Raw genomic sequence first — 26,258 nt, 5'->3', positions numbered from 1 at the left:
ACCATTCTAAGATCTAAACTTAGAGTTGGTTCTTCCAGTCCAGTGGGGCATAGAGGCATTTACCTTGCGTGATTGTCATGAAAGTTCCATTATAGCAAAGTCACATGTGCATCTTAGTCCAGAAAAGCTGTGTTGTAGATGCCTTCTATTTAAACAGGCACTATTGGAGAGGGAAAATGTCCCCTGGGGCAGTGCCCAGCCCCCCATGCACTTTTATGCCAATCCCTTGGCTGTTAGCCTTAAAAATGGAGAAAGGTGATTTGACAATTTTGGCTCCTATTGACTTCAATGGGGTTCAGATTTGGATTATGAACTTTTGATATGTTTGGGCAAACCCTGCATACTGAGCCCAGGGGTGTTCTGCTCATCTTTACTCTGTGCAAAAGGAGGTGGTGGGTACCCTGGGGATGGGTGTGGAGGCTGCAGTAATTACTTCTGTACCTCAACTTGAAAGATGCAGGTTCAGGCCTTGAAAACAGGCTAGTATTTATTTTTTGCACTCTAAAAGTGCATATGCGTGGGAGGTATCACAATCAACCTTTGTGTCTAGGACAGGCACTCAACGGCCAGGTGCTAAGGCTGAAACTAGTTGACAGATCTGATCCTCTGTCCATGCATTTCTGGTGATGTCCATAACTGCACTTAGTCCTAACTAGCCATTCTGCGTTTCAAATCCCCCAGCAGTAGTGACTGGGTAAATTTTGTGACTCGGCTTGCACTTAAAGACATGGTCATCACTCAGGGGGCCAAAGGGATCCTGGATCATGCTCCTACATGTAGGTCTAACTACATAGTGAGTTGTTGGATAGATGGACCCTTCTTCTATCCCCAGTGATGACCCACTCTAAACTGTACCCAACACTGACACATCAGTAACAATGCAAGGGGATTTATTAGAGCCGGAACAAGCCCTGCAAAAGGAAGAACAGCATACAAAATTACAGCAACAACCTGATATTAAACACAGGAACAAATAAGTGTTAAGACAGTCTATGACTTTCTTGTACAAAGAGTTTTATTGAAAATGTATATCAACAAAATAGTACAAAATAGTAATGGATACATCTAGAATTAACAGGTATAAAATTGCCGGTATCCGGCAGGTAATACTGACATTCAAAGATTTAAGCCATGTCTCAGGCCAGTCTATGACTTTCATTCCTTTTTATTAACCGCGAAAGGCCTTGTCAAACACACTGGGGGATAAAAGCAAAAGATAGAAATAGAATTCTAAAAGAGAACACCAGCAGATGTAATAAACAGTATGGCTCACCTACTCTCTTTAGACCAGAGGAAAAAATGGCATACAATATGCTGGTAGTAGGGCCTGTAGACTCTCATTGAAGCACTCATTCTCAAAGTGAGAGTATATGTAATCCACAAAGAAATGCTCCCAATGTGTTTTGGGCAGATTGTCCTGGCAAAGTTCAGCAACTGCAAGCATGTTTTGCAAAGTACAGGTCACCAAAATGCCTCTCACCACTGATGCTCTGTAGGTATCCTTGGGTTGGCAGTCTGCACCATGAAAGGCAGCTAAAAGGCACACCAACCTGTGGGGTTCCCATCTCAAGCCTGAGCCTTTCACTCATGCTCACAAGGATCCTCTGGCTTAGTCCCTTTCTTTCTCCCTCTATGGAGAATCCACATCCTTGTCTGGCCCTCTGGGGTTTTTTCCTCTGCTCACAACACAGCACACCATCTTGTGACTCTATCTGCTTCTCTCCCTGCTGTGCACACAGAATCTAGCAGCACCTAAGCTCTTCCTTCCTTTCTCTCTTGAGCTCCCAGCACAATACAGCTGCATTGTCTGAAGCGTGGGGTCCCTACCTTCTGTGCCTACGGTTCAGGGTTTATTCTGAACCTACTGAAGTAGCCAGTCATATTCCTCCTCTCCTCCCTTCCTCTTGCAAACTGTCAATTCAAGGTCAGGGATGAACAGACAAGCTCCCAGCTGTGCAGAATCACAATGTAAACAAAATCACAATGTAAAGAGGAAAAAGGATCATCGCTACTCCCGACCAGCCCAGATAAACAAATAAGGAGCGGCCTCAGCCTACATGTCTCCACCAAACCACACACCCTGATGCATTTTGCCCCGCCCACCGAGGCTTGGTCATAGGGTAGGAACATAGAACAGGATGAACGCTTTTATGCATCATTAACGGCAGGGAGAGAATAGTGATGAAGGATGAAAAACAGGTTCTAACTGGCTAAGAGCAATCAGAATTAAAGCTGCAGTGGAAAAAAAAATGTATGAACAGTGTGTGAATGACAAATATAAGTGTTGTTATAAACCACAATGAAAAAAAAAACAGAATAAATAAAAGCGAGATGATGAAATAAATAATCTTAATAAAAACAAACAAAAAAAGTGTAAAAAAGAGATAATCCAAAGTTGAATAATCAAAGAGGGTGAAAAAAAATCACAATGTTTTGTTATTTAAGAAAAAGTTCAGGATGAGATTGAAGATGTGATTGGGCTGGAGCGCCTCCCAAGGTGGGAGGACCACAAGGTGCTGCCTTACTGCCTCGCAGTTATACATGAAGTTCAACGTTTTGGCAACATCCTCCAATTCCTGCCACATGCTACACCCACAGATGTCAGCTTCAGGGGCTACACTATACCTAAGGTAAGAGTTGAGTTCTTTTGTTGAGTAGAGGGACTAGAGAACTTTAGAGCAGAGATTCCAAAGCAGCTGTATTAGTTATCACACTGGGCACATCAGAAAAGATTTAGGTTGTTTCTATTAACGAAATAAGAGATTAACGCTGAATTCTAGGCATCATAAGTATCTGAATAAGTACCTATTAAGACCTGTATCACCCTTTTGCAGTCCTTGTATGGCAGGCCTGAAATGTGAGAGTAAGAAGCAACACAAAGAATGAATCAGTTCATGTGCTAACAAGAAGCATGTCACTGTCCAGTCACGGACTAGGCTGGGTTCCTGGGCCCAAAGGAAGTGGGTTGAATGAGGCTAACCATCCGACTGAGGACATCTACACAATCACAAAAAAAATCACAATGTAAAGAGGAAAGGATCCCCGCTACTCCCAACCAGGGAGTAAATAAACAGTTATAACTTATTTAGGAGGATTTGTTTAATCTCTGTGTATCACCTGAGGCAGGTCACTTCACTGGGTATACTGTATGTAAGGATTTACAACCACTTTAATTATGACCTCCAAAATCAGAATGTCTCATAGCGCTTCAGCATGTATCCTTGAACCAACTAATCTCTTCAGTAGGTTATAGACACCACAAAAATGCAATAAATACATCACACGTGACATGCATAAATTCTAAAAGTGTCTAGTGTTAAATGACAAAAAATTGCCTAGTGGTAAATAAATATTAAAATATTGAAATTGCTCTACAAGCATTACAGATAACAAAGTGACAAGTGCCCTAGTAAAAGTCACTCTGGAAAATAATTTACACACGTGTCATGCAAATGGTTCTATATTAGTAAAACAGTCTATATAGGTGACTGTGCCCGGTGCACTATAAGTGAAAGAAAGAGATGTCCGTTGTAGGATTCCTTAAAACATACAACAGGTGTTAATCCAGTGCTGGTGTCTCGCGCTGTGATTGTGCAGAGACTCACCAGCTGTATGTCCCCTACGCTCCCGTAGAAGTCCGTGTGACGAAATGTACGTAGGGCGTGGCTTTTGACTGAACGCCTTGCTGACATCTCCCTGCAAGCTGACACTTAGGAACATCTTATTAAGCATTGTACACCGCTCATTCTTTCTGCTACAATGTGAGTACCCTTTACATCTGACCTAATAAATAGTGTTTTTAAACGGTTTTACAGTATGGAATCCTTTCTTTTTATGTCCTTATGATATCACCCTGGTCCTGGTCTTGCCAAGTACTGCTGCACAGTGGCACATACTGTGACTACTCGTTACCCCTGTAGGGCACATACAGCTGGTGAGTCTCTGCACAATCACAGCGCGAGACACCAGCACTGGATTAACACCTGTTGTATGTTTTAAGGAATCCTACAACGGACGTCTCTTTCTTTCACTTATAGTGCACCGGGCACAGTCACCTATATGGACTGTTTTACTAATATAGAACCATTTGCATGACACGTGTGTAAATTATTTTCCAGAGTGACTTTTACTAGGGCACTTGTCACTTTGTTATCTGTAATGCTTGTAGAGCAATTTCAATATTTTAATATTTATTTACCACTAGGCAATTTTTTGTCATTTAACACTAGACACTTTTAAAATTTATGCATGTCACGTGTGATGTATTTATTGCATTTTTGTGTTTTCCAAATGTTTTAGACACAGACCACTTTATGCTCAAAGGAGTGGTAAAACTGATTTCTCACAGCACTAGACATCTTGGATGTGATCTATTGCACTTATTATGTTTAAAACACCAGTCACTTTAACCCTATAGGAGTGGTAACAACTATCATACATACCTCATTTAAGGGAATACAATATAAGACATCTTGGATATAAGTGCATATATCCATACTTTTCTTTTTACATTCACTGACTTCACCAAAAAGCTCTGGGACAGCGCCACACTCACACATTTTTCTTTTTTTCCACTATTTTCCGCTCACTCCACCCATTGTGGAGTCAGCGTATGTGAGGGCAGCAGTCTATCATTAAGCAATATACTTTCCCAATCAGGCTTCTAATTAAATCCATTTGCGCGGACTTCCTATTCCTTTTGACATATAGACACCACAGTTAAATATCCCAGATCCATATGATTATATCAAGGGAAAAAGCGAAACTCACAATAGTTAAATACCATCAGGCACTTTAAAATAAATGCATTCACATTTTTTCAGACTGTGTAGTGACATGACAAGGACCTGCCCAACACATGTTTTTTCACAATGACTTCCTCAGGAGCTTGAGGAAATCATTGTGATAAAACACGGGTAATAGTGAGACATTGTTGTCTCTGAAAAATATAATTAAAGGTCAGTTGATATTTAATCTTATTCATTATTATTTATTAGGGAACCACAGTGATTCCTCTTTTCACATCAATTTTATATGATGAAACTAAATGGGAGAACCCCAGGGGATTTAACCCCAATCATTTCCTTGACGCTAATGGGAAGTTTTTGAAGAGAGATGAATTCTTTGCATTCTCCAAAGGTGAGCAAATAAAATACTAACTCTACTATATATAAAATACTATGAATTTGATTTCAGGGATTCAACAGAACAGAACAAATAACAACACGATAGATGTTTCCAATGCACTAATCTAACTTATTTATTGGTAATTTATAGGGGTACCTTGCCTATGTGTAATGATCCACCCACAGATGCACACTGGGTGCAAGTTATAGAACAGTGAAGGTCATCTTTCTTGACATGGGCCTGTGTCCTGTCTTCTGAGGAGTATAGTTTCCAACAGCACCAAAGGGCTGCACATAAATTTAAAGTGGTTGTAAACCTAGTTACACCACTTGTACCTACAGGTAAGGCTATAATAAGGCTTACCTGTAGGTACTGTAAATATTTCTTAAACCTGCACGGTTTAGGAGATATTTACCATATGCTCTTGCGTGGACGTCATGGGTGCATGCGCACTAAAGAAACAGCCTGCTCGTGCCGTTTCTTCAGGGCCAGTGCCAATGCGTCATAGTGGCTTTGGCACATACTAAACAGAGGAAATGATGCCTTGCCTGAGGACTGACCACCTCCACCTTTTGCTGTGCACACATACGCTGCTGTCCTCCCAGACATGATGGGATTGGGGGTGCTTATTAACAAAATGTAATAAAGATGTGTAAATGTGTACTTGGATGCACTTTAATCAATGGAACGTGGTGTTGGGTGCACTTTAATTTGAGTGTTCACGAAACAGACACACTCCATGGATGCACTATAATATACTGCAATATACTGCGTCAAACGTGCAGTAACGCACAGAACTATATGGCATTAAACTTGCAGTAACACACAGAACTATATGGCATTAAACTTGCAGTAACGCAATAGAATACACTGTATTAAACGGCCATTACATTCATACTGACTGAATTATCCCTACATTCACACTAATGTAAAGATGAATGGTCGCACTACACTCGCAATGACTGAACTATTGCTACATTCACACTAATGTAAAGATGAATGGTGGTCGCAATACACTCACAAGGACTGAACTATCCCTACATTCACACTAATGTAAAGATGAATGGTCGCACTACACTCATGTGGCACAGTCTACCAGGTAAATTTAGGCAGGCCTATGCTGTGAGCATAGGTGTGCGCAGCCTATTGCATTAGGGTGTGCACCCCAAAGCTCAAATACACATGAGTGCCACCTGCTGTCACAGGGAGGAGGCTCTGATGGTGGGAGACAGTTGATTGGGAGCATATTACCTTACATCCTAAGTATAGGTGTAATCTGTTCCTAGTTGAACCTAGCCTTTAATATATTGGGGGCATTTACACTGGCCACCGGCACCCCAACCACCCACCTTGTGCCACCCCTGGATAATGCTAATGCACATGGGGTGATTAGGGTGTGCCCAGGCACACTCGGCACACCCTGTGCGCACGCCTATGGCTGTGAGCTAGGCCTGTTTGTTTTTGATCTGGGGGCAGGGGAGTGGTTTAGTGTAGCAGCAGGTGATTGACATGTGCTTCAGCTCTTGGGCGCCTCCTCTGGTTTTCAGAAGGTTCTGGAAAAGAGACAGGGCAGAGAGCTGGAGTGACATGGGGTGTGAATGTAGGAGCCCCGACTAATCCCCAACTAGGATTGGCAAGGGGCAGGCCTTCTATATATATATATATATATATATATATATATATATATATACCAATGGTCAGCCTGATGTGGGAGGAGTTGTCGGGTGGAAGAACTGAGTGATGGAGTTGTGGGCCTGAGGAAACCCCCTTCCTGGGGGGGGTGAACTCAGGCCTGGAGCTCGGAAGCTGGGAGGGAGCCTCTCTCTACACGTTCATTGAGAGGTGTTCTGGAACAGGAGCAGGAAGAGGACAGTTGGGAGCACTGCCAGGAAAGTCATTCAGGAGGGATCCATGCCGGGATCAGTGAATGAGAAGCACAGTGTGAAGCTCTGGGAGAGACATGCCAGGATTTGGATGTGGAGCCAGAGGAAGAGACTGTGGTGTTGTTTTGGAGCCAAGCCGTTGCAGCCACGAGGGCTGGCAGGATTTGCATTGGATGTGCTGGGATCAGTAGTCCACCAAGTGTCAGTTAGTACATCTATTCTTCTCAACTTAAATGGTTGCTACCACAAAGGGGACTGCAGACCCCTGCCTGTAAAGGGCTACTAGGAAAGACTTATTCAGTGTGATGCCTAGCCATGTGCTAAAGGTGACAGAAACCTAGATTTGGACAGTGAAGTGAAGCAAGTGATCTCAAGTAGTGTGCTGGAGGAGATGTGCAGAGGAAGACACTGTCAAATTTAGACTCAACCAACATTAATTTCATTGAGAAGTATTCATCATTTGGGCATCCTATGTCCCTTTTCCCCATCCAAGCTTAATCCCCTAAAAAAAACAACAAAAACAAGCAAGAGACTGTTCATTGTCTGGAGAAAGTGTGCCTAAAATGGAAGTCTGACAAACAGGGTGATGTGCGGATGTTGAAACACGCAGCGACCACCCAGGGGCACCGCTACAATCACACTGAACTATCCCTAGATGCACACGAAACCGATATTCTACTCTGACAATAGAATCAGAATAAAACACTATAGCACACTAACTGTCTAATAGCACTGAATCGAGCCCTGTTATATCTCTCTCCACCTCACTATTACACTACAAATGGCCGCTATGGAAAGAATACTTTTATAATGTGGGGCGGGATTAAGAGCAATGAGCCATGATTGGATACAATCATCATGACAGCGTCCAATCATGGTTCTGATAGTGCTCTGTGCCCTGATTGGGCGAAGCTTTCATTGCTTCAGCTGATCAGGGCTTTCAATGCACTGCGCGGCGGTGCAGTGCATTGTGGTCGTTCGACGGGCTGAACAAATGGTCGAACGACCCTATAATTCTGTTTTTCTGAGAAATTACGAACAGCCAATGTTCACCCTGAATTTATGCTTGGTTCGAACCGTTCGCCCATTCTTACTGCAGACATGAGATTGGGAACATACACTTGATACACATTACAGGAAATAGCTAGTGATTACTGCTATAACAGGGCAAAAGGGAACGCAAACAAACTCTGTTTCTGCCTGCTGACTACCCTGATCTTCTACTTGATACACTGGGGTTGCAATTCAGTGAGTGTTCCAGACCCCGCCCTACTGGTTACAGAGTGTCCACTGTGCCCAATGACAGTATAAAGCAGTGCCTCCAAAGAATAAGGGCATTTTATACCGGTGAGATGGGAATCCAGAACACATTGAGGGAGAGGTGACGCCTATGACTCTTGTATTTAGAGCAGCCTTTCTCAGCTCTAGGGTTCCTCCACCACTAATATCAATGATCTTTTCAGATATCTGTTAGAGTGACAATCTTCCCACTGACCACCACTGTAAGAAGCATTCTTCCCGTTGACCACCAATGTAAGAAATACTGTATTTGTGTTATGGAGGGCACTACTTGCCTCAGTCTAAACACAACATTAATAGATGTAAATCCTGCAAATCCTGCACTAACCACACATGGGCTAGGAATTGCACGACAACTGTCCACTTTAAGCCTAACTTTGGCCTAATAACCATTTATTTATCTTTTATACACAGGACGCAGGGTGTGTGCTGGGGAGAGTCTGGCCAGGATGGAACTTTTCATTTTCATCACAGGAATGTTACAAAAGTTTACATTCACTCCTCCACCAGAAGTGAAAAAGGAAGACTTGAACCTCACTGCAGATCCTTTCTTCATTTCAAGACCTAAGAACTACTATGTTGTTGCTACACCTAGAATAGAGGCAGTTTAGCAAATTTAAAGTAATGACAACACACCGTATGCAGTTTGCAATTGATTTTTTAAGAGGCCACGCAGCTCAGTGGTCTCATGGGCTCCATATAGGAGCAAAGTTCTCTTACAGTGGAGCACTTTGCTTTTTACAATCTTTTCCTCTACTTCGTGTCAAGTTTTCAGCATGTGATTTATTATAACTGCTTGTGTCATATATTGGGAAATATGCATTTTATAACATAGTTAGAATTTAAGCAGTGTTATATGATAAACAAAAACTGAATGTACAGTGCTAAACAATTTTTACAATCAAAGTAAAAATTCATATACAAAAACAATAAAAAACATCCAAAATAAAGTGCAAGGAATGGTGACCATAACAACCATGGTTGGCACTCTATATATGACAAGTGCAAAAAGGCATATATACAGTATATATATATATATATATATATATATATATATATATATATATATATACGCAGTGGTACCTCAATTTGTGAAGGGGCTCTGGTCGCAAACCAAATTGGTTGTGAACTGAGACAAATTTTCCCATAGGGTTCAAAGTAAATCAGGTTAATCCATTCTGAACTTTTTTTTTGTTTGTATATACAGTAAAATTAGGAAATGTATGTACAAAAAAAGGATTTTAAACATATATTACATATGGTCTTTTACATTAACCACTTCAATACCAGGCACGTTCGCCCCTTCCTGCCCAGGACAATTTTCAGCTTTCAGTGCTGTAGCACTTTGAATGACAATTGCGCGGTCATGCAACACTGTTCCCAAACTAGATTTTTATCATTTTCTTCCCACAAAAAGAGCTTTCTTTTTGTGGTATTTGATCACCTCTGGGGTTTTTATTTTTTGCTAAACAAACTAAAAAAGACCACAATTTTTGGAAAAAAAAGTTTTTCTTAATTTCTGTCATAAAATTTAGTTTTCTCCTTCACTGACTGGCATTGATGAGGCGGCACTGATGGGCACTGATGAGGCAGCACTGATAAGTTGGCACTGATAAGGTGGTGCTGATGGGCACTGTTGAGTAGGCACTGATATGTAGAATTGATAGGCACTGATAGGCGGCACTGATATGCAGCACTGATGGGCACCGATAGGCGGCACTGATATGCAGCACTGATGGGTACTGACAGGTGGCACTGATGGACACTAATAGATGGAACGGATGGGCAGCACTGATGATGAGATACTGACAGGTGTTACTGCTGGGGACTGATTGGCACTGTGATTTGCACTGATTGGCACTGTGGTGGGCACTGATTGGCACTGACAGATGTTATTGATGGAGCACTGACTGGCAGCTGATGAGTACTGATTGGCAGCTGATGGGCACATCTGATGGGGGCTGTGCTGATTATCAGCGCAGACCCCCCCCCCTCTGACAGGGAGAGCCGCCGATCGTCTCTCCCTGTCAGCGTGAACCGAGGAATGCCATTTAACGGCACTTCCTGGTTCACGCGATGATCAGCTGTGATTGGTCACAGCTGATCACGTGGTAAGAAGCCTCTGTCAGAGGCTCCTTTCTACGATTGGAGATGCAGTGTGTCAGACTAACACCCAGCATCTCCGATCGCCATGCTGCGCCCCCGTGGGCGTGTGCCGGCATGTTATCCTGCTGGACGTCATATGCGCGCCCAGTCAGGATAACAGAACCACCGCCCGGCTGCCAATCTGCTATAGGCCAGGCGGAAAGTGGTTAAGCTGACCTCTTTCATGTGTATATCTAAAAAGAAAAAAGAAAAACAAAACTATAGCTCCTCTTTAATACTTAAAATCAAAACGTGTAGAGCTGTCAAACCATGCCCTTAATGATTAAAGTGCAAAAAAAATAATCTAATACAATGCAATAAAAATGAAAACGTGAAAAAATGAAAAAATTAAAAAAGAAAAATTGTTAATAGTCCGAGTGTCCCAATTCCACATCCATAAAGTGAACTCAAAACGTGTGCTGATCCAATTCTCAATTTGTGAAGACACCGGTGCTCCCCACAGAATAGATAGGGTAAGTATATCTTCTTACCAGATTTTTAGACCTTCCAGGGTCTATATGTGCATTGACATACGTTTCTTCCAATGGGACTTCTTCTGTGAGGCAGTAAGGGTCAGCGGTGCTTACATCATTTCCTTATATTCAGAGAAAATTTCTGTTGCCGAACACTAGGGAGCAGTGCTGCTGGTAATCAAAACCAGCATGAACCGCACCGCCATATTTCCGTCGCCCAAGACTATTAACATGGCGGCCATGTTCCAAGGGATCCACTGCGCTCTATTTCAGCAACATATGACCAAACATATTGCTGTTTAAATCAGCATATACGATCGGTCCACACACTCATTTAAAAGTATACAGATCCTATATATGGTTATCTAAAACACAATTAATCCTAGTATGACCATATCATCACTTACTAATAACCAAATAGCAGTATTAGTGCTGGTCACTAGAGGGCAGTGTGTCCACTAACCAGCATGGACCGCATCACCATGTTACTGTAGCCAGAGATTCCTCCCATGGCGTCCATCGTCCAAAAGATCCACTGCCCCCTATTCCAGCAACAATGGAACAAACGTAGTGTTACCCTCAATTTTAATACATTCAATCCCCCCATATAATATTCCAATTACTCTAATGGCATATTCATATTAGTGCCTTATATGGTGGTTGGTAAATATTCTCAATAAAATACGTATAATAAAATACTAAATAGGATACTAAATAAAATATTGAATAAATGTATTCGCCTAATAAAGTTAACTATTATTAATAAAACTATTCATGTCCCACTCAACATTTAACCCCTTTGGCTGTTGGGATCGGAGTTCGCATATCCAGCGAGTTTCTCACCTGGATATATGTCGAACCATGTTCATGCCCCTCCAATGTGGTATGCCCACCTCGATATCCACCACCTTCAGTTGTGTTGGGTCCTTATTATGTTTAAATGCAAAATGCCTGGAAAGGTTGTGTTTTGGAAATCTCTTACTGATATTGGCTAGATGTTCACCCACTTTAACATGTAGCGCCCTCTTGGTCCTCTCAACATATTGTTTCCCACAACTGCATTCCAGTAGGTAAACCACATTCTTCGTGTTACAAGATATGAAGTTTTCAATCTGGTATGATTTAGCCCATTACCTTAGATGAAATCGTTGTGGTCCTGATGGAATTTGGACCCATACATTTGCATACTGGACACTTCCGACAAGGGAAAAATACTTTTAGATTCACAAAGAAAGAGGGCCTAATTGGTGGTTCCACAACATTGGGGGCTCTTAGATGTGTCAATCCGGGGGTTTTCCTAAAGAACACTTGGCTGTTCAGGGAGAGCAGGTCCCAGAATCTCATCACTTTTTAATACTCTCTAGTGCTTTTTAAGCAGTTGGTTAACCATTCTGTGCTGACTAGAATAGGTAGTATGGAAAGACCATTCATATTCCCCCTCCTTAACAGATTTATCCTTAGGGTCCAAGATAACTTCTCTATCCAATGTTGCTACTTGTTGAATGGTAGCCTCCAAGGCAGCTCTTTAATACTTGTTGGAAATAATCCCAAACCCCAATTTAAATGACTAATCTAGGGGACATAAAATAGCACTATGCATCCAGGAAAAGATCATCTGAGGGCATGATAAAGTTGTAGAATTCATATGAACTGTTTTTCCATTATTCCCAATCAAGTGAGCCCACCCTCATGTTAATCGGGGGACAGAAACCCCTATCTGAGTGGGCAGGTTCTCCTAAGACTCTCATCTTGCACTGCTCTTCTCAATATGAACGTGTCAGTGCAGGAAAGATGGCCGCGGCTCATGTTCACGAAACGAAGCGTAGTTCGTGAACCAAAGCAAATTTTTTTTAACTCTTCTGTTCGCAAACAGCCTACATGCAACTTCTGTTATAACAGTGAACACATAAAACTCAGGTGCTAATATTAAGATATCTTCTGTGCAAAAAAAAAAAAAAAAGAATCACCCAGATTACCACGTCTCCACTGAGGACAGGACAAGCAACACAAACTGCTTACGAAATTAAAATGACCCCCAAATATTGAGTGGAACAATCCTCAGGTAGCCCAATGGAAGGATTTATGCAAAGACTTTTCTTTATTTAGCTAATTTTTGTCTTACGTTATCACATTTCATGTGTGCAAGTTCCAGAATATTGGAAAACAAAAATTAACAAAATAAAGAAAATAATTTACACAGATCCATTGACTTGGCTACCTGGGTAAAGGCAGGTGCCGTCTACTTTCTCCACTGTAGGTGACGCTTCTCCATAGCAGCATTGCAGCTGGAGAGGAAGTCAAGAGGAACATGATTCTCCTATGGATTCCTGGGTCACTGGGGAAGCTATCCAATTGTATGCTGTTGCCCTATGTGACTCCAGCAGCCATCTTGAGTCAGACGGAGGCTATTTAAGGCCCTTGCTCCCAGGCTAGGCACAAATTTTGCGAGTGGGTAGAGTAGGGACAGGTACCATATCTGGAAGGGACAGAACTAGCAGCAGGAAAAGGTTCCTTACGAGGAGGGAAAGAGTAGAGCTCGCAATCTCTCGACATCTTCCTGCTTGGGCACGAGACAGCCAGGCCACATTCTGCCCCTCCTAACAGGCACTGTCAGTTCGGCTGAGACATGCTGTCTACAAACTGTTGGACCCAGGAGTGTTGCCTGCTGGGCTGTCTTTGCACCGGGTATATTATGAACTGTCTTTGCATAATTTCAATACACGTTCTTTCGTTACATTTGGACTGTGATATTGTTGTCGCACCACGCTACACCCAACCTACCTGGGGAATGTTCTCAACAGCTCTATTTGACCACTCAGGTTAATTTGGTAAGCGGTTTGTGCTGCTTGTCCTGTCCTTGGTGGAGATGTGGAAATTTGGGTTATTCCTTTTTTGCACATAAGACTTTTGACTATTAGCACCTGAGCTAAAATTTTTCATTGTTTCAACACTGAGTAATTATTTTGCAATAGACTGGGACTGCATATGGACTGTTTATATATATATATATATATATATATATATATATATATATATATATATATATATATATATACTTTTTGGCATTTGTCACTGATAGAGTGATTGTTATAGTCACCATTTCTTGCACTTTATTTTGGAAGTTTTTTATGAATTTCTTGACTGTAATTTTTTTTTTGTGCTGCACATTTAGTTTATTATTCAATGATATTTGTTTTTTTACTATATGATATTAATAGAGTTGAGTAAACAGTTTGGCCCGAGCATCAGTTCGGGCCAAACATTGGCTGTTTGCGCTGTTCAGGGAACACCTATATTTGCACGGTGTTCAGTGGGTGTTCGCCCCACCGAACACCCTGCAATGCACTTTGCAAAGGAGAAGGATTTGCAGGAAGAAAAAGTGGAAGCTGTATATAAGGAGGAAGTTGTCCCTGGATTTATTGTTGCTGTTAAGTTGGGCATCCCAAAAATCCCTACCCCATCCAAGTTTATTATCCCCTAATAAAACAACAAAAACAAGTCAAAGACTATTTTCTGAGTTTGGATGCAAGAAGGAAATGCTGTGTGATGCTGGTTATGAAGCAGTGGGGAACCCTGACATTTGCAACTCCTATGGGGGTAGTGCTATACTTATGTAAAAAAAATATACCGTATATACTCGAGTATAAGTCATTCCGAGTATAAGTCGAGGCCCTAATTTAAAAAAAAAAAAATGGGAAAAACTTAGTGACCCGAGTATAAGACGAGGGTGAGAAATGCACAGCTACTGTAAGTGGAAAAGAGGGTCAACAATGCTCATTTGCAGCCTCACTGTGCCCATTTGCAGCCATAGGTCCCCCGAACTTCAAACTCGGTAGTTAAGGGTTCCTAGATGCCCTCTAGCTGCAGCCAAAATTTGGGGTCTCTGAACCCAAAGGGTCCCGAAATGACATTGCTGCAGATGGACACAGTTGACCGACTTTGGAAATTTAGTGAGCAAACCCAGTGGACCTAGCACCATAAAATATCCAATCCCGTATCTCGGGGCCACTTGGTCCTAGGAACCCCAGCTTTGGATATGTTGTGGAACCAGTTCCACTGGGTTTGCTCACCAAACCGGTTCGGAAAATGTTTTTTTTTGCTGCAGAAAAGTGCTTGACTCGAGTATAAGTCGAAGGGGGCACTTTCAGGACAAAAAAATGTGCTGAAAAACTCGACTTATACTCGAGTATATACGGTATGTGTGAATACCACGCTGTCAAAAGAAAACATAAGCAGCTGACACAAACTAGTGATCTAAACCTGTGCAAGATATAGTGGAAAATGGGAAAGTGCAGCGCTAAAAAGTATATAGTGATTATCTGTTGTTCCTGATATACATAATAGCAGAAATTAGTTAAACATAATTAAGCAAATGTTCAAAATGACACACTTGTTGAAAGTAAAGTCCAAAGAGTGTCCACTTGAATATATGTATATCCAGTAGAAAATAATAAAGGTGAGTCTATAAAACATCCATTGGGGTGTATATAAACACCAAAAAAAATGTAGAGAAATAGTAGTATAGTGTTGATAGTAGATCCACCACCATATGAAGAAGTGGGGGGCTTACCAGAACAATTGAACACAGACGGATATATACCCACTGTGCCAATTAGGCTTGTATAGATGAGGATCTCTGGAAATGTAGTAAGGATGACCAGGATACTTGTAGAAGTTGTGTATGGCAGAGGTAAATCCAATCAGATATCCACAGCATTTGTGAAGATAAAATACAGCGCTGAAAGTGGATAAAACCAGGCAGTGTAGGTGGTATCAGCAGACAGTCCCGACACATTTCGTCCTACTGGACATCATCTGGGGTGCCATACCACTTCACTCACTGCCCTTTATATGTAATAAGTGACCCCCCTGTAAAATTATGGCTCCAATCGGTACTCGTGTGAATGAGACGTTACTTCCGGGTGGAAGAAAGATGGCGCCGGCCGCGTGCGTTGCACGCCTCTCTCTGGAAGATCTGATGGAGCGCAAGCATGCGCATCACTATGGCAGCGAGATATATTAAGCTTGCAGTCCATACGTCCGCCGACGTCTACATGGAGCTAAGACGTAGCGCCAATTTGAGACGTAGTGACGTCAAGACGTTGCATGTCGGACCTCATTCTGGCTGCATAGTGGAACGCATCAAAACACGGAAGTAGTGGCGCTCCATAGTAACTATACGCTGCAGGCCTAAATATAGGACATGAAGCGAAAAGATGGAAAAGGGAAGAGTCTTATAATGGGATCACATTATATATAAATAAAACTTTTTACTGGTGTATATATACATGTATCATCAGTATAAATATGAATTTAACTCTTGATGGTATAATCCTCCAATATATGGGTTATGTATAAATATGAAAAAAGCAGCGAAAAAATAGGATTAAAGAGCCACAATTTCACATGGGGGTCTGAAGTTGCCCAGCCCAATCTATAACATGTATAACCAATATTCATCTTAATCTAGGCATACATAGAGATAATTTGTACATAATTCAATCTAGTATATAACATCTCTTAATAAGGAAAGGGAACTTAATTAATAGCCTAAAAAATATATCATAAAAAAGGAGTAAGGCATTACAAACATCTAGGATTGATTAATGAAGGCTTTAATGTCCCACTCGACGTTGAGCCCCAATGGCGAGTGGGACTGGATCTCGTATATCCAATACGTTTCTAATTGAGATACGCCCCGAGTGGAGGCACCTCCTCGCCAAGGTGGGACGTAGCGGTCAATAATGAGAAATTGTGATCCAGAGGGATCTCGGTTGTGGTACTGTCTGTAGTGTCTGGGGACAGTGTGTTTAGTGTCTCCCCCTAGGATTTTTGCTACATGCTCACCAACCCGGGTGGAAAACGTCCTAGTGGTGCGACCCACGTAATGGTTTCCGCACGGGCAGGTGATAAGATAGACCACATTTTTAGTTGCACAAGTACAGAACGTCTTGATCGAATATGTTTTATTAGTTACGTTAGACTTGAATTCCAATGTTTTATGTCTACCACTAATGTTGTAGCGACACACCGTGCATTTCTTACATGGGAAGTATCCTATTAGTTCATGGAAAAAGGATTGGCGTTTGGGGGGATCTATGATATTTGGAGCGATCCTATCCTGTAATGAGGGTGCCCCTCTGTAGATGACCTTAGGTCTTTCAGGTAACATGTTTCCCAATATGCGGTCATTTCTCAATATCCCCCAATGTCGTCCCATGATGTTTTTAATATGTTGAGAAAAGAAAGAAGTCAGCATGGAGTATTTAAAAAAATCATTGGGGGAGTGAGAAGTTTTGGGGATCAGTAGTGATCTCCTATCTATTGGTGTGGCATATTGTATTTCTAGTTCCAGAGTGGCTGCATCATATCCCTTGTCTATGAATTTTTGTTTTAATGGTAGAGCTTGTGATTGGAATGCCTCAGTGGTAGTACAATTCCTCCTCAGCCTTAAGAACTGGCTGCGGGGGACGGATTTAAGCCATGATCTGTGATGGTAACTGTCGGTGGGTATGAAACTATTGCGATCAGTTGATTTGAAATGAGTCTTAAAATTAAACTGGCGTGAATTAATCTCTATGTCCAAGTCTAAAAAATGAACCTTAACTGGACTGTATTCAAGAGTCAAGGAAATTCCCCTGTCATTGCTGTTAAGCATAGAGAAGAATTCTTCAAGTGATTCGGAAGGCCCATCCCATAGGAGGAGGATGTCGTCTATGTATCTGGCCCAGAACACCAAACGAGGTCGGTGCTCAGAGTAGACGACATCCTCCTCCCATTTGGCCATAAAAAGATTTGCGAGGCTGGGGGCAAATTTTGCCCCCATTGCTACGCCTTTGTGCTGTAAATAAAATTTATTATCAAACCAAAAATAGTTGTGTGTTGTTGCGAACTCCAATAATTCAATAATATACCGTCTTTGAATGTCGGTAAGTGATAAGTCACCCTGTAAGAAGTATGTGACTGCTTCCAAACCTAAACTATGTGGGATACACGTATAAAAGGATGCTACGTCAGCAATAGCAAGTAGATAGTCTCCTTTTAAAGAAATACCTTCTAACTTTCTGATGGTATCTGTAGTGTCTTTGAGGTATGATGGAGTTTTCTTAACTAGTGGCTGTAAGTAAAAATCCACATAGCGACCTATACGCGATGTTAACCACTTGCCGACCGCCTCACGCATATATACGTGAACAGAGCGGCACGGGCAGGCAAAATCACGTACCTGGTACGTGATTGCCTTCCCACGGGCGGGGGGTCCAATCAGACCCCCCCCCGGTGCCAGCGGCGGTCGGCATTTGTCTAGGAGCGATCAGAGATGAGGGGGAGGCCATCCGATCGTGGCCCCCCCCTCGCGATCGCTCCCAGCCAATGAGAAACATTCCCTGCCTGTGTATAGTACACACAGGCAGAGGATGTGATGTCATCTCTCCTCGGCTTGGCAGTTTCCGTTCCGACGCCGAGGAGAGAAGACATCCGAGTAAGTGTAAAACACAAACACACACAGTAGAACATGCCAGGCACACTAAACACCCCCGATCCCCCCCCGATCGCCCCCCAATCCCCCCCCCAATCACCCCCCCCTGTCACAAACTGACACCAAGCTGTTTTTTTTTTTTTTTCCTGATTACTGATTGGTGTCAGTTTGTGACAGTTAGAAGTGGTAGGGCAGTGTGTATTAGCCCCCTGTAGGTCTAGGGTACCCCCCTAACCCCCCCTAATAAAGTTTTAACCCCTTGATCACACCCCGTCACCAGTGTCGCTAAGCGATCATTTTTCTGATCACTGTATTAGTGTCGCTGGTGACGCTAGTTAGTGAGGTAAATATTGAGGTTTGCCGTCAGCGTTTTATAGCGACAGGGACCCCCATATACTACCTAATAAATGTTTTAACCCCTTGATTGCCCCCTAGTTAACCCTTTCACCACTGATCACTGTATAACCGTTACGGGTGACTCTGGTTAGTATGTTTATTTTTTATAGTGTCAGGGCACCCGCCGTTTATTACCGAATAAAGGTTTAGCCCCCCGATCGCCCGGCGGTGATATGCGTCGCCCCAAGCAGCGTCAGATTAGCGCCAGTAGCGCTAACACCCACGCATGCAGCATACGCCTCCCTTAGTGGTATAGTATCTGAACGGATCAATATCTGATCCGATCAGATCTATCCTATTGTCCCCAGCAGTTTAGGATTCCCAAAAACGCAGTGTTCGCGGGATCAGCCCAGATACCTGCTAGCACCTGCATTTTGCCCCTCCGCCCGGCTCGGCCCAGCCCACCCAAGTGCAGTATCGATCGATCACTGTCACTTACAAAACACTAAACGCATAACTGCAGCGTTCGCAGAGTCAGGCCTGATCCCTGCTATCGCTAACAGTTTTTTTGGTAGCGTTTTGGTGAAATGGCAAGCACCAGCCCCAGGCAGCGTCAGGTTAGTGCCAGTAGCGCTAACACCCACGCACCGTACACCTCCCTTAGTGGTATAGTATCTGAACGCATCAATATCTGATCCGATCAGATCTATACTAGCGTCCCCAGCAGTTTAGGATTCCCAAAAACGCAGTGTTAGCGGGATCAGCCCAGATACCTGCTAGCACCTACATTTTGCCCCTCCGCCCGGCCCAGCCCAGCCCACCCAAGTGCAGTATCGATCGATCACTGTCACTTTCAAAACACTAAACGCATAACTGCAGCGTTCGCAGAGTCAGGCCTGATCCCTGCGATCGCTAACAGTTTTTTTTTGTAGCGTTTTGGTGAACTGGCAAGCGCCAGCGGCCTAGTACACCCCGGTCGTAGTCAAACCAGCACTGCAGTAACACTTGGTGACGTGGCGAGTCCCATAAGTGCAGTTCAAGCTGGTGAGGTGGCAAGCACAAGTAGTGTCCCGCTGCCACCAAGAAGACAAACACAGGCCCGTCGTGCCCATAGTGCCCTTCCTGCTGCATTCGCCAATCCTAATTGGGAACCCACCGCTTCTGCAGCACCCGTACTTCCCCCATTCACATCCCCAACCAAATGCAGTCGGCTGCATGAGAGGCATTTTCTTTATGTCCTCTCGAGTACCCCTACCCAACGAACCCCCCCAAAAAAGATGTCGTGTCTGCAGCAAGCGCGGATATAGGCGTGACACCTGCTATTATTGTCCCTCCTGTCCTGACAATCCTGGTCTTTGCATTGGTGAATGTTTTGAACGCTACCATTCACTAGTTGAGTATTAGCGTAGGGTACAGCATTGCACAGACTAGGACACACTTTCACAGGGTCTCCCAAGATGCCATCGCATTTTGAGAGACCCGAACCTGGAACCGGTTACAGTTATAAAAGTTACAGTTACAAAAAAAAGTGTAAAAAAAAAAAAAAAAAAAACACAAACAAAAATTAAAAAAAATAAATAGTTGTCGTTTTATTGTTCTCTCTCTCTCTATTCTCTCTCTCTATTGTTCTGTTCTTTTTTACTGTATTCTATTCTGCAATGTTTTATTGTTATTATGTTTTATCATGTTTGCTTTTCAGGTATGCAATTTTTTATACTTTACTGTTCACTGTGCTTTATTGTTAACCATTTTTTTGTCTTCAGGTACGCCATTCACGACTTTGAGTGGTTATACCAGAATGATGCCTGCAGGTTTAGGTATCATCTTGGTATCATTCTTTTCAGCCAGCGGTCGGCTTTCATGTAAAAGCAATCCTAGTGGCTAATTAGCCTCTAGACTGCTTTTACAAGCAGTGGGAGGGAATGACCCCCCCCCCACCGTCTTCCGTGTTTTTCTCTGGCTCTCCTGTCTCAACAGGGAACCTGAGAATGCAGCCGGTGATTCAGCCAGCTGACCATAGAGCTGATCAGAGACCAGAGTGGCTCCAAACATCTCTATGGCCTAAGAAACCGGAAGCTACGAGCATTTTATGACTTAGATTTCGCCGGATGTAAACAGCGCCATTGGGAAATTGGGGAAGCATTTTTTCACACCGATCTTGGTGTGGTCAGATGCTTTGAGGGCAAAGGAGAGATCTAGGGTCTAATAGACCCCAATTTTTTCAAAAAAGAGTACCTGTCACTACCTATTGCTATCATAGGGGATATTTACATTCCCTGAGATAACAATAAAAATGATTAAAAAAAAAAAATGAAAGGAACAGTTTAAAAATAAGATAAAAAAGCAAAAAAATAATAAAGAAAAAAAAAAAAAAAAAGCACCCCTTTCCCCCCTGCTCTCGCGCTAAGGCGAACGCAAGCGTCGGTCTGGCGTCAAATGCAAACAGCAATTGCACCATGCATGTGAGGTGTCACCGCGAACGTCAGATCGAGGGCAGTAATTTTAGCAGTAGACCTCCTCTGTAAATCTAAAGTGGTAACCTGTAAAGGCTTTTAAAGGCTTTTAAAAATGTATCAATTTTGTTGCCACTGCACGTTTGTGCGCAATTTTAAAGCATGTCATGTTTGGTATCCATGTACTCGGCCTAAGATCATCTTTTTTATTACATCAAACATTTGGGCAATATAGTGTGTTTTAGTGCATTAAAATTTAAAAAAGTGTGTTTTTTCCACAAAAAATGCGTTTGAAAAATCGCTGTGTGAAAAAAAAAAAATGAAACACCCACCATTTTAATCTGTTGGGCATTTGCTTTAAAAAAATATATAATGTTTGGGGGTTCAAAGTAATTTTCTTGCAAAAAAAATAATTTTTTCATGTAATCAAAAAGTGTCAGAAAGGGCTTTGTCTTCAAGTGGTTAGAAGAGTGGGTGATGTGTGACATAAGCTTCTAAATGTTGTGCATAAAATGCCAAGACAGTTCAAAACCCCCCCAAATGACCCCATTTTCGAAAGTAGACACCCCAAGCTATTTGCTGAGAGGCATGTCGAGTCCATGGAATATTTTATATTGTGACACAAGTTGCAGGAAAGAGACAAATTCTTTTTTTTTTTTTTTTTTTTTTTGCACAAAGTTGTCACTAAATGATATATTGCTCAAACATGCCATGGGAATATGTGAAATTACACCCCAAAATAAATTCTGTTGCTTCTCCTGAGTACGGGGATACCACATGTGTGGGACTTTTTGGGAGCCTAGCCGTGCATGGGACCCGAAAACCAAGCACCGCCTTCAGGCTTTCTAAGGGCGTAAATTTTTGAATTCACTCTTCACTGCCTATCACAGTTTCGGAGGCCATGGAATGCCCAGGTGGCACAAAACCCCCCCAAATGACCCCATTTTGGAAAGTAGACACCCAAAGCTATTTGCTGAGAGGTATAGTGAGTATTTTGCAGACCTCACTTTTTGTCACAAAGTTTTGAAAATTGAAAAAAGAAAAAAAAAATTTTCTTCTGGACTTTCTTCATTTTCAAAAACAAATGAGAGCTGCAAAATACTCACCATGCCTCTTAGCAAATAGCTTGGGGTGTCTACTTTCCAAAATGGGGTCATTTGGGGGGGGTTTGTGCCATCATGGCATTTTATGGCCTTCAAAACTGTGATAGGCAGCGAGGAGTGAAATCAAAAATTTATGCCCTTAGAAATCCTGAAGGCGGTGCTTGGTTTTTGGGGCCCCGTACGCGGCTAGGCTCCCAAAAAGTCCCACACATGTGGTATCCCCATACTCAGGAGAAGCAGCTGAATGTATTTTGGGGTGCAATCCCACATATGCCCATGGCCTGTGTGAGCAATATATCATTTAGTGACAACTTTTTGTAAATTTTTTTTTTTTTTGTCATTATTCAATCACTTGGGACAAAAAAAATAAATATTCAATGGGCTCAACATGCCTCTCAGCAATTTCCTTGGGGTGTCGGACCTCATTCTGGCTGCATAGTGGAACGCATCAAAACACGGAAGTAGTGGCGCTCCATAGTAACTATACGCTGCAGGCCTAAAAATAGGACATGAAGCGAAAAGATGGAAAAGGGAAGAGTCTTATAATGGGATCACATTATATATAAATAAAACTTTTTACTGGTGTATATATACATGTATCATCAGTATAAATATGAATTTAACTCTTGATGGTATAATCCTCCAATATATGGGTTATGTATAAATATGAAAAAAGCAGCGAAAAAATAGGATTAAAGAGCCACAATTTCACATGGGGGTCTGAAGTTGCCCAGCCCAATCTATAACATGTATAACCAATATTCATCTTAATCTAGGCATACATAGAGATAATTTGTACATAATTCAATCTAGTATATAACATCTCTTAATAAGGAAAGGGAACTTAATTAATAGCCTAAAAAATATATCATAAAAAAGGAGTAAGGCATTACAAACATCTAGGATTGATTAATGAAGGCTTTAATGTCCCACTCGACATTGAGCCCCAATGGCGAGTGGGACTGGATCTCGTATATCCAATACGTTTCTAATTGAGATACGCCCCGAGTGGAGGCACCTCCTCGCCAAGGTGGGACGTAGCGGTCAATAATGAGAAATTGTGATCCAGAGGGATCTCGGTTGTGGTACTGTCTGTAGTGTCTGGGGACAGTGTGTTTAGTGTCTCCCCCTAGGATTTTTGCTACATGCTCACCAACCCGGGTGGAAAACGTCCTAGTGGTGCGACCCACGTAATGGTTTCCGCACGGGCAGGTGATAAGATAGACCACATTTTTAGTTGCACAAGTACAGAACGTCTTGATCGAATATGTTTTATTAGTTACGTTAGACTTGAATTCCAATGTTTTATGTCTACCACTAATGTTGTAGCGACACACCGTGCATTTCTTACATGGGAAGTATCCTATTAGTTCATGGAAAAAGGATTGGCGTTTGGGGGGATCTATGATATTTGGAGCGATCCTATCCTGTAATGAGGGTGCCCCTCTGTAGATGACCTTAGGTCTTTCAGGTAACATGTTTCCCAATATGCGGTCATTTCTCAATATCCCCCAATGTCGTCCCATGATGTTTTTAATATGTTGAGAAGAGAAAGAAGTCAGCATGGAGTATTTAAAAAAATCATTGGGGGAGTGAGAAGTTTTGGGGATCAGTAGTGATCTCCTATCTATTGGTGTGGCATATTGTATTTCTAGTTCCAGAGTGGCTGCATCATATCCCTTGTCTATGAATTTTTGTTTTAATGGTAGAGCTTGTGATTGGAATGCCTCAGTGGTAGTACAATTCCTCCTCAGCCTTAAGAACTGGCTGCGGGGGACGGATTTAAGCCATGATCTGTGATGGTAACTGTCGGTGGGTATGAAACTATTGCGATCAGTTGATTTGAAATGAGTCTTAAAATTAAACTGGCGTGAATTAATCTCTATGTCCAAGTCTAAAAAATGAACCTTAACTGGACTGTATTCAAGAGTCAAGGAAATTCCCCTGTCATTGCTGTTAAGCATAGAGAAGAATTCTTCAAGTGATTCGGAAGGCCCATCCCATAGGAGGAGGATGTCGTCTATGTATCTGGCCCAGAACACCAAACGAGGTCGGTGCTCAGAGTAGACGACATCCTCCTCCCATTTGGCCATAAAAAGATTCGCGAGGCTGGGGGCAAATTTTGCCCCCATTGCTACGCCTTTGTGCTGTAAATAAAATTTATTATCAAACCAAAAATAGTTGTGTGTTGTTGCGAACTCCAATAATTCAATAATATACCGTCTTTGAATGTCGGTAAGTGATAAGTCACCCTGTAAGAAGTATGTGACTGCTTCCAAACCTAAACTATGTGGGATACACGTATAAAAGGATGCTACGTCAGCAATAGCAAGTAGATAGTCTCCTTTTAAAGAAATACCTTCTAACTTTCTGATGGTATCTGTAGTGTCTTTGAGGTATGATGGAGTTTTCTTAACTAGTGGCTGTAAGTAAAAATCCACATAGCGACCTATACGCGATGTTAACCACTTGCCGACCGCCTCACGCATATATACGTGAACAGAGCGGCAAGGGCAGGCAAAATCACGTACCTGGTACGTGATTGCCTTCCCACGGGCGGGGGGTCCAATCAGACCCCCCCCCGATGCCAGCGGCGGTCGGCATTTGTCTAGGAGCGATCAGAGATGAGGGGGAGGCCATCCGATCGTGGCCCCCCCCTCGCGATCGCTCCCAGCCAATGAGAAACATTCCCTGCCTGTGTATAGTACACACAGGCAGAGGATGTGATGTCATCTCTCCTCGGCTTGGCAGTTTCCGTTCCGACGCCGAGGAGAGAAGACATCCGAGTAAGTGTAAAACACAAACACACACAGTAGAACATGCCAGGCACACTAAACACCCCCGATCCCCCCCCGATCGCCCCCCAATCCCCCCCCCAATCACCCCCCCCTGTCACAAACTGACACCAAGCTGTTTTTTTTTTTTTTTCCTGATTACTGATTGGTGTCAGTTTGTGACAGTTAGAAGTGGTAGGGCAGTGAGTATTAGCCCCCTGTAGGTCTAGGGTACCCCCCTAACCCCCCCTAATAAAGTTTTAACCCCTTGATCACCCCCCGTCACCAGTGTCGCTAAGCGATCATTTTTCTGATCGCTGTATTAGTGTCGCTGGTGACACTAGTTAGTGAGGTAAATATTGAGGTTTGCCGTCAGCGTTTTATAGCGACAGGGACCCCCATATACTACCTAATAAATGTTTTAACCCCTTGATTGCCCCCTAGTTAACCCTTTCACCACTGATCACTGTATAACCGTTACGGGTGACTCTGGTTAGTATGTTTATTTTTTATAGTGTCAGGGCACCCGCCGTTTATTACCGAATAAAGGTTTAGCCCCCCGATCGCCCGGCGGTGATATGCGTCACCCCAAGCAGCGTCAGATTAGCGCCAGTAGCGCTAACACCCACGCATGCAGCATACGCCTCCCTTAGTGGTATAGTATCTGAACGGATCAATATCTGATCCGATCAGATCTATCCTATTGTCCCCAGCAGTTTAGGATTCCCAAAAACGCAGTGTTCGCGGGATCAGCCCAGATACCTGCTAGCACCTGCATTTTGCCCCTCCGCCCGGCTTGGCCCAGCCCACCCAAGTGCAGTATCGATCGATCACTGTCACTTACAAAACACTAAACGCATAACTGCAGCGTTCGCAGAGTCAGGCCTGATCCCTGCTATCGCTAACAGTTTTTTTGGTAGCGTTTTGGTGAAATGGCAAGCACCAGCCCCAGGCAGCGTCAGGTTAGTGCCAGTAGCGCTAACACCCACGCACCGTACACCTCCCTTAGTGGTATAGTATCTGAACGCATCAATATCTGATCCGATCAGATCTATACTAGCGTCCCCAGCAGTTTAGGATTCCCAAAAACGCAGTGTTAGCGGGATCAGCCCAGATACCTGCTAGCACCTGCATTTTGCCCCTCCGCCCGGCCCAGCCCAGCCCACCCAAGTGCAGTATCGATCGATC

The 26,258-nt window shown here is 42.9% G+C and overlaps 1 protein-coding gene across 2 annotated transcripts in view; it reads left to right on the top strand.

Moving 5' to 3' along the window:
- Positions 1-13,454, top strand: part of LOC141148928 (cytochrome P450 2W1-like) — a 103,015-nt gene extending 89,561 nt beyond the window's left edge. For both annotated transcript variants that reach the window (XM_073636819.1, XM_073636820.1), the window contains 3 exons: positions 2,446-2,630; positions 4,998-5,139; positions 8,724-13,454. In XM_073636819.1, coding sequence (XP_073492920.1) covers positions 2,446-2,630; positions 4,998-5,139; positions 8,724-8,920 — 524 coding nt within the window. In that variant the 3' untranslated portion in view covers positions 8,921-13,454. The remainder of the gene's footprint in view (positions 1-2,445; positions 2,631-4,997; positions 5,140-8,723) is intronic.
- The last annotated feature ends 12,804 nt before the right edge of the window (positions 13,455-26,258 follow it).

The sequence above is a fragment of the Aquarana catesbeiana genome, linkage group LG06 (assembly GCF_042186555.1).
Source record: "Aquarana catesbeiana isolate 2022-GZ linkage group LG06, ASM4218655v1, whole genome shotgun sequence".
Classification (NCBI taxonomy): domain Eukaryota; kingdom Metazoa; phylum Chordata; class Amphibia; order Anura; family Ranidae; genus Aquarana; species Aquarana catesbeiana.
This window is presented reverse-complemented; position numbering and strand designations above follow the sequence as displayed.